At 41.9% G+C, this 18615-nt stretch overlaps 1 protein-coding gene across 15 annotated transcripts in view; it reads right to left on the bottom strand.

The window, feature by feature from the left end:
• The window catches only part of TP73 (tumor protein p73), a 362139-nt gene that overhangs the window by 197038 nt on the left and 146486 nt on the right, over window positions 1-18615 (bottom strand). For 12 of the 15 annotated variants that reach the window (XM_063943359.1, XM_063943365.1, XM_063943354.1 and 9 more), the window contains exons 2-3: window positions 8080-8175; window positions 5078-5201 (exon numbers count right to left, since the gene is read on the bottom strand). The exons of 1 other annotated variant lie outside the window; for it this stretch is intronic. In XM_063943359.1, the coding sequence (XP_063799429.1) occupies window positions 5078-5201; window positions 8080-8175 (220 nt within the window). The remainder of the gene's footprint in view (window positions 1-5077; window positions 5202-8079; window positions 8176-18615) is intronic. 2 more of the 15 variants (XM_063943364.1, XM_063943367.1) reach the window with 1 other exon arrangement.

Genomic DNA, 18615 nt, shown 5'->3' with positions numbered 1-18615 from the left:
GATTATGCCACACATTACGCCATACACTGTAATGCACATTACACATTATGCCACATAGTTATGCCCCTGACGTCATTTTATGCTCCACACACAATAATGTCCCTTATAAATTTAGCCCAAAGTAGGGCCTCTGATTATTTTTAAATGACCTGCTTGTTGCTAGGGGTCTCATGCTCGTTGCCAATGGTTTCATGCCCTGGGTTCCATGCTCATTGCCAGCGGTTTCATGCTCCTTGCCAATAGTTTCATGCACTGGGTTCCATGCTTGTTGCCATCGGTTTCATGCTCATTGTCTTGGGTTTCATGCTAATTGTCAGGGGTTAGTGCCAGACGTGGCAATGGGGCACTTTATATCAGAGTTAAGTGCCACACTACCAGCATAACACTGACCATAAGGAGATGCATCTCTCACACACACCCATTATACAATAAATACCTATCACCCCCACACACCCCTTATGTCACGTCTGAGGAATTCTGTGGTCCGGTTTCAGTACAGGAGGCTCGTGAGTACTCGGATCTCTAAATAATAGTCGAGCTAGATGGATGAAGGTTTTGTGCATGGATTTATTGTCACAGGGACATAGGAGATGACCAAACGAGTTTGCCAATGCCAATAACTTGAAGTCTAAAGAGCTATTGGCCGACTGGAGGTGGAAAGGCACCGGTGACCCTAACCTAGGGCTAATGGGAAGTTTCCGGCGGGTTGGTTATTGTGGCGTCTGGGAGCAGGTAGCTAGATTGGTAGCCGGAACTATAGCAGCTGGCTGGGTAGAGTGGTATGAAGCCATAACAAGGTTCGTGGTTCGTCTGCGACTGTCGATGCAGCTAACAGGAGATCGAAGCTGGAGATGCTGTGGAGGAGCACAGAGAACTAGGGTCACAGTAAACTGTGAGAGACGTTGCACTGGCAAATTTCCTTCCCCAGGCCTTCCTGTCTCATACCAGCCGCTCCAAACACTATTCGCTGCCATAACACATAAAACAGAAGAAGTGTGGGCAAGATAAGCTTTTTGCCCATAACCAAGATGGTGCCGCCGAGGACACAGCTCCCAGGCTGCATCACAGGACACGGAGCCCAGTGTCCCTGGTCACGCTGCCTGCACATCTTGCCCAGCGCCAGCAGACCGCACCCCCGCCAGATGGCCCCTCCAGAGTGCCCGGACGGGTAAGTCCTGGTGCCCCCGCATCTTCCTGCGCCAGGCAGTGACACCTTATATACAGTACTATCAGCAGCACTCTTTATTCACTGCATACTGCTGAGCTCTCTCCCTGCAGGGCACCGGGCAGGAGGCGTGTGCGCCGCTAGTGCTAGCTTACGGCCGTGAGAGTGGCCGCGGAGACCGATATTATTCCATATGGACAGAAATATCTTGAATTTAATGCACTATTACTGCATTTATCAAGACCAACAGTACCAGTACTCATGGTTGCTGTTAGCACTTACTGTACAAATATCTCCTAAAATACAGCTATTATGTCATTAACAAAAAAGAGTGGCATACACAGTGCAAATGCACACATTGGGCGGTGTTCAATTGTTTGAAAAGTCAGTTGGTTGTTTCCCCCCCCCCCCCCTATCTAATAGGCAGGAAAAAACAAACACCCAACCAACTTTTCAAACATTTAAATTCCCCCACAGCAGGAGTGTGAGTAGCTTGCCACCATCTGGATTTTATTAATATTTTTTTTATCTTTGCATTTTTATCTATCTTTGTGCAAGTGGTTTCCAAAATTCCTCTTTGCCATTTTTATCCCATTGTTTCATGTGCGGCTGCATATGTTTTTTTCGTATTATGTTTTTTGTCATCGTGTTTCCCATGTACTGTGAATAAATATTGTAACCCCCTTCCTCTATTTCCGTTGTGGGAGTTACAAAATTTTTTTGGGGAAGCAATGGAGAACCACTAAACCCAAGCAAGAAAGAGTATTTCCTTATTTTGGAACCCAAAAGATACCGTTACGGGAGTCATTCAGTACCTCAAACTGTGAGTTGGGGTACGCCACATTTTGATAAATCATTTGTTTGTCTTAAGGAGAGAAAGATACCTTGATGGGTTTTCCACCTTCCTTCTGAGTGTGAGTGTTGGGTACGCATCTGTATTGCTCATCACACCTTTGATTGGCTGTATTGCTGTAGACTAACACCGGGTGTAATACAAGGGGAAAAAGTCTTTATCCTTAAAGAAACCCTGATGTGCCTTATGGTCCCAGTTCAAAGTGTGAGTGGGGTACGCTTTGGAATCATTCTAGTTAGTTAGAGGTACTTAAGCCACACCTCACCTAACTTCCAATAGGGTCAATAGAACAAACTACACATTGGTTTTTTTCTTTGCCATTTTATTCCATGTTATCCTGTTTGGAGTTGTCGTGGTCTGATCTGTGATTTGAAATACACTACACCAGGACCGCTACTTCCTCTCTAAGAAGATAAAGATACCTTGATAAGCTTCATATCCGCCTTTCTAGTGTGAGTGTTGGGGTACGCATCAACTCCTCACATCTAAATCATTCACAGCTTTACTTGGTTGAACCCCTTGAGATCTGCACTGGGTATATAGAAAACGGTAGAAGCCACCATCCTTATAAAGAAACCTTGATGTGCTTATATATCCCCGCTTAAAGTGTGAGTGGGGTACGCCTTGGATTCTGTATAGTCCCCTAGAAGAATAAATAGCCTCCTAAAAAAGGCACTTATACTTACCTTGGCTTTTACAAAACTTACTACACATTGGTTTTTATTATATCTGTTTTATTCCATACTACCTCTGTTGGAGTCTCTATACCAAAAAGGTCTGAACCAAAGAAGAACATCAGATAAAAAGAACATTCCATCCAACCCAAAAGGAACGTTCTGGTGATGTTATACTAATGTTTTTAGCGCTTGTGATGTATTGCAGTTTTCTAAATTCTGTTTTTTGTATGTATAGCTAAATGTGGTGACATTTATTTGAATTCTGTTGAATCTAAGCTGCTTGGCGCCAGTGAGGACTACTCCCTAAACACATTTATTCTGCTATTTGAATTCCCCCCATCTGTAGGTGGGCAAAATTTTGCATCATTTGATAGGAGGAATTGGACCAGATGCACAATTTTTGGATAACATTTTTAAATAAAGGTGTGGCGACTTTTTGTTTAAGATGGGAGGAGGAGCAACATTGAACGTCCAGGAGAGGACCAGGCTGCTGCTGCTTGCTAAGCCCACTACAGGCTAACAGGCAGATCACGGCTTCCGGTGCGGCGGCGGGGGGAAGGGGGTTAGAGGGGATGGACCGCTGCGGCCAGAGTGTGCCTCACACAAGGGTTCCCTGAGCAGTGCGGGGCGCTGTCTGGAAGCTTTGCTCCCAGTGCCCCAGCGCCACAAGTAGGCAGAGCAGCCGCTGCAGACGGAGCTTGTCTGTGCGGCTGGGGAGCGGGAGCTCAGCTCCTTTATGTCAGCCCTGCTACAGTGCTCAAAGTGGCGGCATGCCATACCATTGTATACCGCCCCACTTCAAGCACTGTATATATATATATATATATATACACACACACACACACACACACACACACACACATATATATAGTCAATTCTATATTTGTCTCTAAATGTGTTCAGCATTAATATCATGAGGCATAATCTATGAAAGAGTGCCAAAGAGGAACGACCTCACAGGGAATATATGGGTACATTTCATTCCCTTTTTGGAAAGCAACGCACAATGAATTCTTAAAATTAAACAAGAAGGCAAAAAAATGTATATAACATGTTTGCATTCGGCACCCAGCATGTCCGTGCGGAGTCAGATCAGAGAGTGGGCTTCTTTCCGGAGTTACGAGGTAACGGCGGTGCCAGCTCTGCATGTTACAGCACAAACTTCACTCAACTATTTAAGAATGACTGTACATCACAATGTCAATCACGGCGAGTGCCAGCACAGCTCTTGCTTGGACAAGGTCTTGCCTCTGTTGTGTTATTGACTATCAAAGTCTTTACACATTCAGCACATATTACAATTGCAACAATTGCATTACGCATATGGAGGTTCTGGTTCTGAATCGGATGCGGCAGCACCTTTTGCCGGTCGTGCTTCTCGGACTTTATGCAAATGGTGTACAAACCCTTCCCTGGTGTACGGGTCTATTTACTAAGCCTTGGAGAGAGATAAAGTGGAGAGCGATAAAATACAAACTAATCAGCTCCTGTTATTTTTCAAACACAGCCTGTAACATGGTAGTTAAGAGCTGATTGGCTGGTACTTTATCTCTCTACAAGGCTTAGTAAATAGACCCATTATTCTTTCTCCACTTTCTCTCTCTCCAAGGCTTAGTAAACAGACCACTAAACATAACAGTCAGCACTTGAATTGCTCTGTCGGTGCCATCTAGTGGCTGCCAGCATGGAAAACACTTAAATTCCACCCACAGAGGTGAGGAACAGCATTAGCCTTTTATTATATATGATATGTTAATGTAGAAGTACTGGAAATATTAAATCATGTTGCATTATTAATTATTATTATTATTATTATTATTATTCTATTGTGGTAGGCCTACTATTCTCTTAAAATATCAATACTCATAATTTAAAGAGATAAATCACTTATCACTTAAAATGGTTTTAATATAAAACTAGAACCGACTTAATGATTGCTCTGGAGTGTAGTGTGGTATTCCAACCACTAGTGGAAGCCTATGCTCTTTACACACAACATTTTGAATGTGGCAAAGCATGTCTACAACAGAACGGAAGGACAAACAGCGCCACCTGCAGACCAGTGTTCCCTATTAAGTTTAAACTAAAGAATCTGGAAATTATACTGTTCAACTCTTAATTGAAAACAAATGCAAACAAAATATTGCCAGGGTTACCCTGAACATCAGATTCTCATTCTATGAACTCTTTCATTTCCAGATTATTCAGTTAACAGGGTACAATGGTCCTATAATATTAAGAAATAACTACATACTAATACATACATAAGTACTACATATTTTTACAAATTGAAACACATTATGGCGTTTATGTTCCTGCAAAGCAGTAAATTCTAGATTTACTCATATGTGCTATACTGTACAGTTGACATCTCATACGCACCATGATCGATTCATTCATGTTCCTCATCTGATACACATCCATGTTGACCTCTGTGCGATTGGAGACCTCCGAGTTGTTTGAATGACTCGACTGCGGCAAATCGAAATAGTTACTGTCCGGTTCCCTGATAGGAAAAGGAGGTAAAACTGGAGTTACTACTGTATACGACAAGTGGCATAAGAATATTGGCAGTCAATAAGGTGTCCCGTGACCATATAAAGTGACAGGGGCTTTTATACAAGTTAAAAAAGCTACAGGTGACTTCGAATATCTGTAATAATTTATAATTGGGGGACTATTATTCTTCCTAATATAACACTTGTTTTCATGATTACTTCTGCAGTGATGACATCAGCATGCACTAACTGTAAGAGATGACATCACAACTCACCCTTATATACAGATACTATTTATAGGAGTTAATACCTATAATAGTAGCATCAAGTGAATGCAGTCATTTTAGCTAGTACAGTATTTCTGGAGGAGATGCATCAAGCCTTCTAAAGCAACCAATCAATCAGATTCTAGTTATCATTTTTCAGAGTGTACTAGATAAAGGATAGCTACACGGGATACGGTCATTAGGTCAACACCACTTAGGTTGACAGTCATTAGGCCGATTACTATTGGTCGGCATGCATTAGGTCGACAGGGTCACTAGGTTGACATGGTTATTAGGTCGACATGTACTAGGTCGACAGTTCAAAATGTCGACATGAGTTGTTGTTGTTTTTTAAAACAACAATTTTTGGACTTTTTAATACTTTACGATCCACGTGGACTACGATTGGGAATAGTAACCTGTGCCGAGCGCAGCGGAGCGAGGCACCTTGCCCGAAGCCAGCCATGCGAGGGGACACAGTGCACCAATTGGGGTTCCCCGTCACTTTACCAAGAAAACGACACCAAAAAAAGTCCCAAAACTCATGTCGACCTTTTGACCCGTCGACCTAGTACATGTCGACATAATGACCATGTCGACCAATAGTGGTCCACCTAATGACTGTCGACCGAAGTTGTGTCGACCCAATGACCCATACCCAGCTATACGATGATTGGTTGCTACAGGCAACTTATCTACTTGTCCTATTTAGAAGGTTCCACACATCTCCCCATACATTCGGATATGTTGCTTGAGAATTACATGTTTATTGCCCTGTGTCTGTTGTTGTTTTCAGATATAGCTATAGTGGGTCATTGGCGGGGTAATTGCCCAAGACATGAAGAACAAGACTGTGCTATAGTGAATGATGGGCTGCCCTGTAACAGCGATACAGTTGTTGAGAGAATTAAACCCTAAACATGCTACCTGGGTTCCATACACACACCAATAACTGGACTGTGGTAGTGTGCATACAGCCAAAGGCAAATGTATGCAATTCATTGCTTGCGATTAGCTAGGAAACTAGAAGTACCAGCAGGCTTTGCCAACCAGGGCTGGAAGCAGCAGTTTTCTAACATACCCAAAGCATAAATAAGTAATCCAGAGGTCTGAACTTAAAGACTCTCATTACACAAGTACTGATAAGTACTTGCAAACATATTGTCTACCAATATGAGAATTAATTGTAGAACAATATTCAGCTTGAAATTAACTAAAATAAGAAAATCATTCAAAACTAAAAAGAGGGGGATAGATCATAGGGTCAAACTGGATAGAAGCCCGATACACACAAGGTCGACATGTGTACAAGATCGACATGGTAAAATGGTCGACACGAAAAAGGTTGACACTGGAAATGGTTGCCATGAGTTGTTGTTGTTGTTGTTTTTTGGGGGGGAGGGGGAGTTTGGTGTCACTTACTCCATAAAGTCACCGGAAACCCCAATTAGTATACCGCATCCCCTTGCATGGCTCCCTTAACTCACCATGCGCCCGGCGGTTCCGGTATGAATGGTCGACCATGTTATGGTCAACAGTCATTAGGTCGACCACTATTGGTCGCCATTGGCGTGGTCGACATGGACAAATGGTCGACACATGAAAATGGTCGACATGTGAAATGTTGATGCATGAAGAGGTCGACATGAGTTTATTTACTTTTTTTGTGTTGTTTTCTGCGTAAAGTGACGGGGAACCCCAATTAGTGCACTGCGTCCCCTCGCATGGCTCGCTTCGCTCGCCATGCTTCGGGCAAGGTGCCTCGCTCCGCTATTGCTGCGCTTGGCACAGATTACCGTTCCCAATCGTAGTCCACGTGGATCGTAAAGTATGGAAAAGTTCCGCAAAAGAAATTTTTAAAAAAAAATGCAAGTCGACCTTTTCATGTGTCGACCATGTGTCCATGTCCTAATGACTGTCGACCATAACATGGTCGACCATCCAAACGAATACCGCGCCCGGCACAGGTTACCTTTTGTCCATGTCAACCTAATGCATGTCGACCACTAGTGGCCGACTTATTGACTGTTGCCGTTAGTAGTATCGACCTAGCATCCGGATAGCAAAATAAGAACTTCATTCAGCTTTTAAAGTTCATGGAAACACCACCCCATCCATTCAACCAGCAGAACTATACATTGTATGCAGAATATAGGTGCTGAAACTGACTCTATAGCCGGTTCTACAGTTATAAAACCCCACATTTGTCACCTTAGATAACTGAGAAATGCCCGGTAACCACAGAACTATTCCCAGCCTGTATCTATAAGTCCCAAGCTCTAGATAGTCTTCTATGCTGCCATGAACCCTAAACTAAGTGCGTCCACAAATCTATACACCTATAGGGAGTCAGGGAAACATGGAATCACATGCCCCAGTATGCCAGATATTGCTCCATCCTTCTGATCCCTAATAGGATAAAAGTGTAAAGTAGAATATCCTGTATTTATAATACAAGGGACACGGTAGAGTTGTGGCTAATGGTTGCAGGACTTCCAATAGTAAATAAAACCCCACATTTGTAGATATTTGCAGTGCGGAAAATCATTCTTTAACATTCCCCGGTCCTTTAATACTAAGGGGAATTTAGAACGACAAACATCCCACAGCTGTGACTTACAGGGTACTCCAGAGGTGTTCAAATGTCGTCCCTTCATCAGCCGGGGAAGAATGGGACATCTTCACCGAGGGGGAGTCAGATAAAGGATAGATCACTCTGTGACCAGAACACAGACAGGTATCAGTATTACAATCAGAGCGCACAATCGCAATAATCTGCCATATGTGGATTTTGCTATACTGCAGGAACACTTACATAGACATCAGCATATTATTCTAGCAAAGCCTGATGACAAAGGCACATGACAGTGCCTGCTCTAATGAGATGGTTACGCAGAGCCAAAGATTGTCGCACACTGGGCAAATCGGTCACTTCGCCTAAATGTTCCTAACTTGGCTGTAAGCATGGGTGGCCAAACTGGACAAATGTGACTATTGAGCAGCTGGATGACATATTGGTAGAGTTGACAAACGAACAGACACGCAGGCAGGTAGAGGGCACCCAGCGTTAATGATACGACCCACTGCTATCGGATGGTTTTTGGGTATGTTGCAATGTTGGGACTATATTCAATTATCAACGGCTATACTGATGCATTTTGGCAAGCAGGCAGCACTAGCTAATGATAGCTTAACATTTTGTAGATGACTGGTTCATCCTTTAAATAAATAGAATATAAAATTCTTCAGTTTCATTTAGGGAGGATTTCTCTTTATTATAGTGACTTGGTGGGTATTTAAAAGTAGAGAGAAAAAAAGCACTAGCCAATCAGCTCCCAGCTGTCATTTTTTCAAACACAGCCTGTAACATGAGAGTTAGAAGCGGATTGGTTAGTGCTTTATCTCTCTACACTTTGTCTCTCTCCATGTTTTGATAAATACCCCTGTGAAGCAATACTGACCCAGTCCATTTCTACCTATATTCAATGACTGGCTGAGAGGGGTAAATTGGACAGAAAGTTTAATTTATACATTTATAAATATATGGAGCCGTCCTCTAATTTATGAAGGGGGCCTCCATATACCAAAGGTTCAAAACAGTGAAAAAGTAAAGCATTTTCTGGTAAAATGTGGCACAGGGATATAACAGACACAAAATTAATACATTCTTAATACCTTTTTTTTTTTTTTTTGGTATATTCTCATATTTTGCACATTCCAGAAGTTCATAATATTCTCATTCCCGAATACATTTTAGTAGGTAATTTCCGCCACGTTACACCACAAAATGATGCCAATAAAATACAAATTTCTGTAAATTCTTTTTTCTGATCCACTGTTACTGTAAGGGGCATATTTGCTGTGAGAGGTGTAGAGTAAAGTCTTTACATGTTGCATTTTCTTTGCATAGCAGACGCAGAGACCAGCAACTCAGTGCACTAGAGACAGTAAACTGCGACTATAACCGCATAGGAATTAGTTTTACACACGTGCAACGTTGCAGATGCAGCCCAACGGGACTTGGTGCAAGAAAAAGACGCGGCCGCTGCATCATAGCAATTCTTATACAGAGTCAAACTCAGTCACACACAGATGTACAAATGTGGCACGTCAAATCGAACAGTGTAGGCTAGCAGAGTAGCTTTGTCACTTGTTGTTTTATTCTGAGAGGAAAAGTCACCTGGGGTCTGGTGAGCCAAGAAGGGGTTATTTGTCGCAACTACAGCCACAGGGGTGTATTCAATTAGAGTCAGAAACTGCCGTCTTGTCGGAAAGATGGCAGTTTCCGACTGGAATAGGTCAGAAGGGGTTCCGACCTATTCAATCCGGGCACAGTTTTTCCGATAAGTCGAGAAATCCGACTTGTCGCAATGCTGTCAGAATAAACGCGGATCGGCAGCTTCAGATGTTGAGCCGCGTGTATTGTCAGAAGCAGGGCCAAACCCAACAGGTTTTAGCCCCATTTACGTCAATGTCAATCCGACTTTTAAAAAAGTCGGATTGACACTGTCGGGACTGGACCAAACCCAACAGGCATTGAATAGAGTGCTGATGGGCCCTTTCCGGCGGAAAGGACCCGACAGCTATTGAATACGGCCCACAGTATATGAGGACACACCTGTACTGTATGTGTTCAGCAGAGACTGGAAATTCAACGATTGCGCACAATGTGCATAGAATACATGAAGATGGATAGGTTGCTGAGATAAGGATATCTTTCATTTTCAGTTTTTCTCAAATGAAAATTGCTTATTTTATCTGTACAAATGTGACTTTCCATAGAAATTCCACCACATGTACAAAAATGTATGTCCAGTAAAAAAGACTGCTTAACAAAATAATCAAAATTAATCAAATGAAAATTGTCTGGTGTGTTTCTTCATTTGACACTTTATTGGAGTTGATATATTGTTTTCTTAAAAAAAAAAAAAAACCGGGGCTTTGACTAAATATTTGCCAATTAAAATCACCTATACTAAACATTCGTGGGTGGAAAAGAATATGGACTTTTCTTTCATAACTTCTGCTTCTCCGCAAAAACCTGCAATTCCTCTTTATCAAAAAAAAGTGCTCCTTAGCAAAATGTAAGTCTGCGAGCAGGGCCCTCTGACCTTTCTGTCTGTCTGTTATCACCCAGTCTAGTTGTATTACTGTGTTGCTCAAAATTGTAAAGCATAACAAAAGATGATGCCGCTATATAAATAATAATAATGATAATGATTATTAAGTGATGGCATATTAGATACCAAGAAAAGCCACTAGCAATAAAACAATATATAATACAATTATTATTATTATTGATGATGATGATGATGATGATGATGATAATGATGATGATGAATTATGGCATACTGGATTCCAAGGAAAACCATAATCAATAAAAATAACACATTATTATTATTATTATGCTTATTTGTTTATGTACTCTGTAATTGGGTGCTGCGGAACCCTTGTGGCGCCATATAAATAAAAGAATAATAATAATAATAAATAATAATAATATCTATTAATGAACCTGTGATTTTTATGTTTGTCAGTAATCCCAGTATGGAGCTTTTTATGATTTATTATTAATCATCCATGGAGTAGTTAGTTGTCAGCATTGCCTGCAGGGAAATCTCCCATGACTGTGCAGTGATTAGGAGAGTGTGAGCATAGCTCTGCAGGAGTCAATTACATTAAAGTGTTGCCACTTCCATCCATGTTCTCCTCTTCTCAGCTCAGATGTCGCTGAAGCCTCCAGAGGTCTTCAGCATGTGGAAGACTAAATCAGAAGTTGCACTTCCCATCGTTATAATGTGCTAAGCTTAACAAGCCTGAACCCGTCCAGTGTTGGCCATAATATGTCACTTTATTACCTTCATATGCTACGCATAAAGCGAATGATAGTCTGCCAAGAGGGTTCTGATTGGAAAACTTCACAACGCACACTGAGATAGTGACTACAAGTCAGCGTCCCACTGTGTGCACTGGCAACAGCTAAGTCTGCGTCTCAGTGTAGTAAGAATGACCTCTAATGTCTATGGACAAGCAATGCATATGTTATACAGCTGTCAACTGTCTGATATCTGGGACAGATCCAAGCTATGTCTCTAGAATTGTTGGCTCTGATAATCTCTCTCATTTTTAATACTATTTGTTTTTAATTGATGGCAAACAGATTCGCCCGGCTGCGCTATACGGCTGCAGGACCTTGCTCTAAAGTGTTTACTGCCCCATAGGGCAGCGAGCGCTTCTGTGCAAATCAGGATGCAAATCGGCTGGGCCGAAGGGTGTGAATCGGGCTGCTGTTGCCGATGTTTAAACGCCGCAGCAATGGCAATTTGCACCCTTCACCCACAATTGAATTGCCCCCTTAGTCTTGTTACTGGATAAAATGACTAGTATCTACTGTTACGCATTTTACTGCACATGATATAAATTAAAGAGGCGTGCCCTGGGATTGTGGTAGAATGTCACTGTCATGTAATGTCCTATGGCTGCACAGTGTTGGAATACTGAACCTTATTTATCACCTCCGGTACATTGACGGAACAACACAAAGAAGTCCCTTTCTGCAGCCTTTGTATCGTTTCCTAATACCGTAACAGCAAGTTACAGGTCAGAGGAGTACAGGTACGAACATCCAGCTCATCTGTTATTCCTTCCATTCTCTTAAGGTGTGTACACACGGTGAGATATTTTCTTTCGATTTTGACTATATAGTCAAAATCGCAAGAAAAGTTAGTGCAAATCGCAAGGTGAAAGTCACCTTGCGATCCCGATTCGATCCCGATGCGCGGTCCCGCCAGGTCGGCATCGCAAGAAAAGATAGACTGTGCAGGCAAGTCAATCCTTGCTAGATCGGTGTACTATCTAGTTCATCTCACATGTCAATGACATCTCACATAAGCCAAAATCTCACATAAGCCAAAATCGTAAGCACACATAGTCCATATCTCAAGAAAATTTAGTCAAAATTGGTGGTGCTGGGCACCGGGGAGTTCAGGGGAAATCGCAAGTGAAAATCGGGCAAAGCAAGGATCTCACCGTGTGTACACACCCTTACTCTCTTGTGCGAAACCAGCAGCTACTGATATATTTACACACATGTGTAATAGGACTGTATTATGATCATGTCCAGTGGTCAGGTTATGTTGGGGGTGCAGTGGTGTCCTACGTCTGTATAGAGTGTAATAGATTTATTAGGATCAAGTCCAGTGGTCAGACCATATTAGGGGTGCAGTGTCCTACGTCTGTATAGGATGTAATAGTTGTATTATGTCATGTCCAGTGGTCAGGCCATATTGGGGATGTAATGTCCTATATATGTTTAGAGTGTAATATAATTTTATTATGATCATGACTGTGAATAATATGATTTTTTCCCACTAAGAACAGGGCCCTCCCTGTACTGTTGTATGCATGAGCTGTTTTTCATATTTTGTTCTAGTGCTGAGGAACACTGTAGAGCTTTACTGCAGATATCTTCAGTTGTTTGTTTGTGGGTCTTTCTGTCTTTAGTCTTGTCTTTAGCAAGTGAAATGCATCCTGGTTCGGGTTGAGATCAGGTGATGTACTCGGCCATTGCAGAATATTCTATTTGCCTTATAAAAATTCTGGGTTGCTTTCACAGTTTGTCTTGGGTCATTGTCAATCTGTACTGTGAAACACCATCCAATCAGTTCTGCTGAATCTGAGCAGACAGTACATCCCTATAAGCTTCAGAATTCATCCGACTGCTTCTGTCTTCTGTCACATCATTAATAAACACTAGTGAACCAGTGCCATTGGAAGCCATGGATGGCCATCACACTGCTCCATCGTGTTTTACAGTTGTGACGGTATACATTCCAAGCCTTCACCATGTTTTTTCCCATCATTCTGGTACAGGTTGATCATAGGTTCATCTGTCCAAAAAAATGCTGGTCCAGAACTGGGCTGGCTTTTTCAGGTGTTTTTTAGGCAAAGTCTAATCTGGTCTTTTTATTGTTGAAGCTTATGAAAGGTCTGCAGATGGTGTTGAACCCTCTGTATTTGCTCTTGTGAAGTCTTCTCTTTATTGTAGACTTGGATAATGATATGCCGTCCTCCTGGAGGACTTGGCTGGATGATGTGAAGGAGTTCTTCATTACAATTAAAATGGTCCTGTGACCATCCACCACTGTTGTCTTCCGTGGACAGCCAGGCCTTCTTGTGTTGCCGAGCTCACCAGTACATTCTTTTTTTTCTCAGAATGTACCAAACTGTTAAATTGGCCACTCCTAAGGTTCCCGGGTTCCCGCTATGTCTTTGATGGATTTTATTTTTTATGGAGCCTAAGTATGGCCTTTTTCACTTGCATTGAGAGTTCCTTTGACCACATATTGTGGGATTCATAACAACAGGTCCCAAATGCCCTACATGAAAACAACTCCAGACTTTTTCTCTGCTTAATTTATAAAGAAATAACAAAGGAATAGCCAATACCTGTCCATGAAATCAATTGTCCAATTACTTTTGGTCCCTTGAAAAAGAGGGGGCTACACATGAAACAGACACAATTCCTAAACCCTTCCCTAAACCCTCAAATGAAAGATAATAGTCTGCACTTTAAAACCATTTTCTTTATATGAGTGTAACTTGAATATGTTTTGGTAAACAGCTAAAAGAACAAATATGTTGTCAGTGTCTAACTATATATGGAGCGAACTGTATGTCAGAGATTATGTAACATTTATTATGTCATCTCAGCAGCATGCAACATTGATTTTGCTTCCTGCACTTTGTAGTTCAGAAGAAAAAATTGAGAACTTTGCAAAAATAAAAATAAAAACAAAATATGATAGATTGAACAAGTTACTGGCATTAAATCTTGAAATATTTCAAGTGAACGCTGAACTGACACAAAAACTGGCTATGTACTCTGCTGCCACCATCAGGCCTTCTTCAGTAAGACAATTAATGTCACTGATCCTACTAACATTTGCATCAAATAATTAAAACAAAAGTAAGGCACAGACTTAACCCAATAATCAACATGTATGTACTATGGCCCTCATTCCGAGTTGTTCGCTCGCAAGCTGCTTTTAGCAGCATTGCACACGCTAAGCCGCCGCCTACTGGGAGTGAATCTTAGCTTAGCAAAATTGCGAACGAAAGATTCTCAAAATTGCGAATAGAAATTTCTAAGCAGTTTCTGAGTAGCTCGATACTTACTCTGCCACTGCGATCAGTTCAGTCAGTTTCGTTCCTGGTTTGACGTCACAAACACACCCAGCGTTCGCCCAGACACTCCCCCGTTTCTCCAGACACTCCCGCGTTTTTCCCAGAAACGGCAGCGTTTTTTCACACACACCCATAAAACGGACAGTTTCCGCCCAGAAACACCCACTTCCTGTCAATCACACTCCGATCACCAGAACGAAGAAAAAACCTCGTAATGCCGTGAGTAAAAAACCAAACTTCTTAGCAAATTTACTTGGCGCAGTCGCAGTGCGAACATTGCGCATGCTCAATTAGCGGAAAATCGCTGCAATGCGAAGAAAATTACCGAGCGAACAACTCGGAATGAGGGCCTATAAGTCTCCAGCTTTGTAAGCAGTTTTAGAGGCAGCTAGTTACAATTTAAAAATGGTAAAAAAAATAACACTTGATATCTGATTTGCAGAGGAGCACAAGTTTATATTGATCGTAGCAATAAACACTGTTGAGCCTTGTTTCTAAAATGGGATAAACAGGTAAATATACTGTATATACAGTACCTGCATGCTGTGAGAGGTGCATTTCAAGGAACACTTCGAGCAATGTAATAAAAAGGGCCACACACAGAAGAATAAAAAAGGCCACACATAATAATTTCAGTTTCACTGTCTGTCCTGCCAGGATTATTAAAATCCATAAATTAGACTGATCTGTGCAATAATTTTAGGAGAAAATGGAAGATATTAATAAAATAAAAGGATGGTTCTAAAGTTCTCCAGGATGGACTCTGAGGTGCTGTTTATATTTTCCACACTGATTTTGTTTCCTGTTTGTACGATTTGTACACACTGAGGGACACTTGTAGTGGGCACTCAGAGGCGCCTCCCAAGAGCAGAGAGTAACGAGCTTCTTAGTATGTGGTGAGCAGGCACTGAGACTGCACTGGTACAAAACAAAAGCATATCGCTCTGCATATTGTAAATCACTTTGACCGTGTAAGTGGCAGCCGCTCTTTAAACACACATACATTTTTACAGCGGTTTTATTTGAAATAAAGAATATTTCGCATTGACCTTTACATTTAGTTGGCTACTATCATGTTCCTTAATGTAACAGTAAGTGTGTTACATGTTTGAGAAAGAACAGGAACTCCATGCCTCGCACTAGAGATACGTTTTGCTATTCTTCTGTACTGGCTGTGTACAAACGCAAGGGGGTGTGCATGCCATCTCTTTGTCTGCTCTTCATCAGATTTTCAATTCTAGATGCAGCAGACTTGGAATACAGGCAAATATTTGTGTTTAATGGCGAGCAAGGAAGGCAGCTGCAATTGTGGCAGTTTTGCATGCAACTGTATATCAGTCCTAGAAGAGAAGATAAAGGGATTATGGGGAAGAGAAGATGAATAATGGTAACTCTCCTGCAAGAGGTCTAATTCAAGAGACTAAATAGTCCTATAACAATAATGCTTATCATCCAAGAAGATTTGTGACGTCCTCGCCTTCATCTGCTCTCGTTTCTGCGTTTAAAATAAATAAATAAATAAATAAAATAATCCCTTTCTTTGGAAGAAATATAGTTTAAATAATACGTGTAGAACATGTTCTGATATAATTGTATGTCCCCCCCAATTAGAACATACCTTAATTAGATCATACCCGTCCCTGCTACAAAGTCATGCCCACAAGCCACTGTATCATCAGAGGGTTACCAAACATGAATAAGTGGGACAGCAACGTTATGGGTACAAATGGGGTACGGAAAACAAACATGACTTTGTGAAAACATGTCATATGTCTTTGTTCTAAAGATTATGGAAAACAATCATCATTGCAGTGGTAGTGCCATTAATAATATGGTCCTGTACATCATAGTGAAAATGATTCTTTTGGAAACGACATTATTTGTAGAGCTCACCTTGTAAAATATAACAAGGGTATACCCAGAGCTGGATTAAGATTTGTGGCGCTCCAGGGCAGGTAAACTGAGTGTGAGTGCATGGACCAATAGGCAGCTCTCAGCTTGAGGCTTTCTCCAGGACCATGCACCCCCACATGTTACTGTTGCCTGTTTGCAAGAGGGGTATTTTGTAGGGGATCCGGACGAGGTCCCGGCAGTCAAAATACGTAAGCCAGAATCCTGACACTGCTCGGAATGCCGGTGCAAGCATCCCGACAAGGATCACATTCACGGCGCTGAAATCCCAACCGCTAGGATCCCGAACATAGCTTTGCCGGGGCTGCGGCCTGGTATGGTTTAGGCTGCGGGGGGGGGGGGGGGGGGGGGTTAGGCTCTGGGAAAAGGAGGGATAGGCTGCGGGGAGAGGGGTTAGATTTAGGCACCCCCGGGGAGGGTTAGGGTGCAGGGGAGAAGGTTAGGTTTAGGCTGCGGAAAGGAAGGGTTAGGGGGACATTGGGTGAAGGTAAGTAATAAGTATACTCCCCCAGCCCCTGTAGGGATTCTCACCATTGGAATGCCGCGGTCGGTCTTTTGATCGGTGGCATCCCGACCACCGTCATTTCCTACCCAACCCTTTTGTAGTGGCCTCTGTTTTCACACCTATACTTTTCATTCTAGGTATTTTGAGGTCTAGAAAAAGCTGACTGGACTGAATGAAAACATTTTAGATGTGTCTGTCTGTAAGTATTGTATATGGGTTGCCACTGATGCTGTGGCTTTGATATTGATGTGATCTGTAGAAGGTTCATTTTATGTTTTGTAGTTCCATCGATTTTGAGGAGCCATTATTTCTGCTTCAGCTGTACAGATGGTGGAAGGCAGTGGAACCTGTGGTAATGCCCGGTATATTACACAGCCTGTGTTGTATAAAGCCAGAGCCGGCCCTAGGCATAGGCAAACTAGGCAATTGCCTAGGGCATCTGGTATGCCTAGGGCACAAGCAGCTTCTGCTGATTAAAATGATATGCGGCATGCCTATATTCTGTGTATAGCATTTCGTATGCAGATACAGCCACAGTCGCACACAGTATATAGGCATGCCGCATATCATTTTAATCAGCAGAAGCTGCTTGTGCATCCTAGCCACATAGCAATGCAAATAAGATGCATTTTCATAAAAAATAGGCACCCAACATTAGCAGAGCTGCCAGTTGACTCACGCCAGGAACTATATGTGTATAAGGGCATTAGTAATGTGTAACATATGTGTAAGGGGCACTATGTTTGTCATTATGTGTATAAGGGCACTAATTATGTGTGGCATATGTGTAAGGGACATTATGTGTGTCATTATATGTATAAGGGCATTAACACTGTGCAGCATATGTGTAAGGGAAATGATGTGTATAAGGGCATTAATAAGGGTTGGCATAATGTATAAGGTGCATTATGTTTATAAGGACATTAATAATGTGTGTCATATGTGTAAGGGGCATTACTGTGTGGTATTATGTGGATAAATGCATTACCAATGTGTGGCATTATGTGTATAAGGTGCTTTACTGTGTGGCATAACGTATAGAAAGGGCACTACTGTGTGGTCTAATGTGAATAAAGAGCAATATGGTGTGGTGTAATGTGAATAAGGAGCAATATGGTGTGGTGTAATGTGAATAAGGAGCAATATGGTGTGGTGTAATGAGAATAAAAAACAATATGGTGTGGTGTAATGAGAATAAAGAGCAATATGGTGTGGTGTAATGTGAATAAGGAGCAATTCAGTATGATGTTATGTGAATGAGGGGCACTACTGTGAGGAGTAACGTTTATAAGGTAAAGTGGTACTACTGTGTGATGTAATGTGAATAAGGGACACAATCGTATGATAAATTGTGAATAAAGTTGCACTACTGTGAGGCATAATTTGAATTGGGGGTACTATTGTGTGGCCATGCCCCTTGCCAGCAAAAACACATACCTTTTTGGGCTGTGTGCCGAATGTGCACACTGTTCTTATTTAGATTACAGGGGGTAGGAAAAAAAAAAAAAGGACTGCTATTGCTGGGGGGGGGGGGGTTTGATGGTGCTGGGAAAG

This window comes from Pseudophryne corroboree, chromosome 10 (assembly GCF_028390025.1).
Source record: "Pseudophryne corroboree isolate aPseCor3 chromosome 10, aPseCor3.hap2, whole genome shotgun sequence".
Taxonomy (NCBI): Eukaryota; Metazoa; Chordata; class Amphibia; order Anura; family Myobatrachidae; genus Pseudophryne; species Pseudophryne corroboree.
This window is presented reverse-complemented; position numbering and strand designations above follow the sequence as displayed.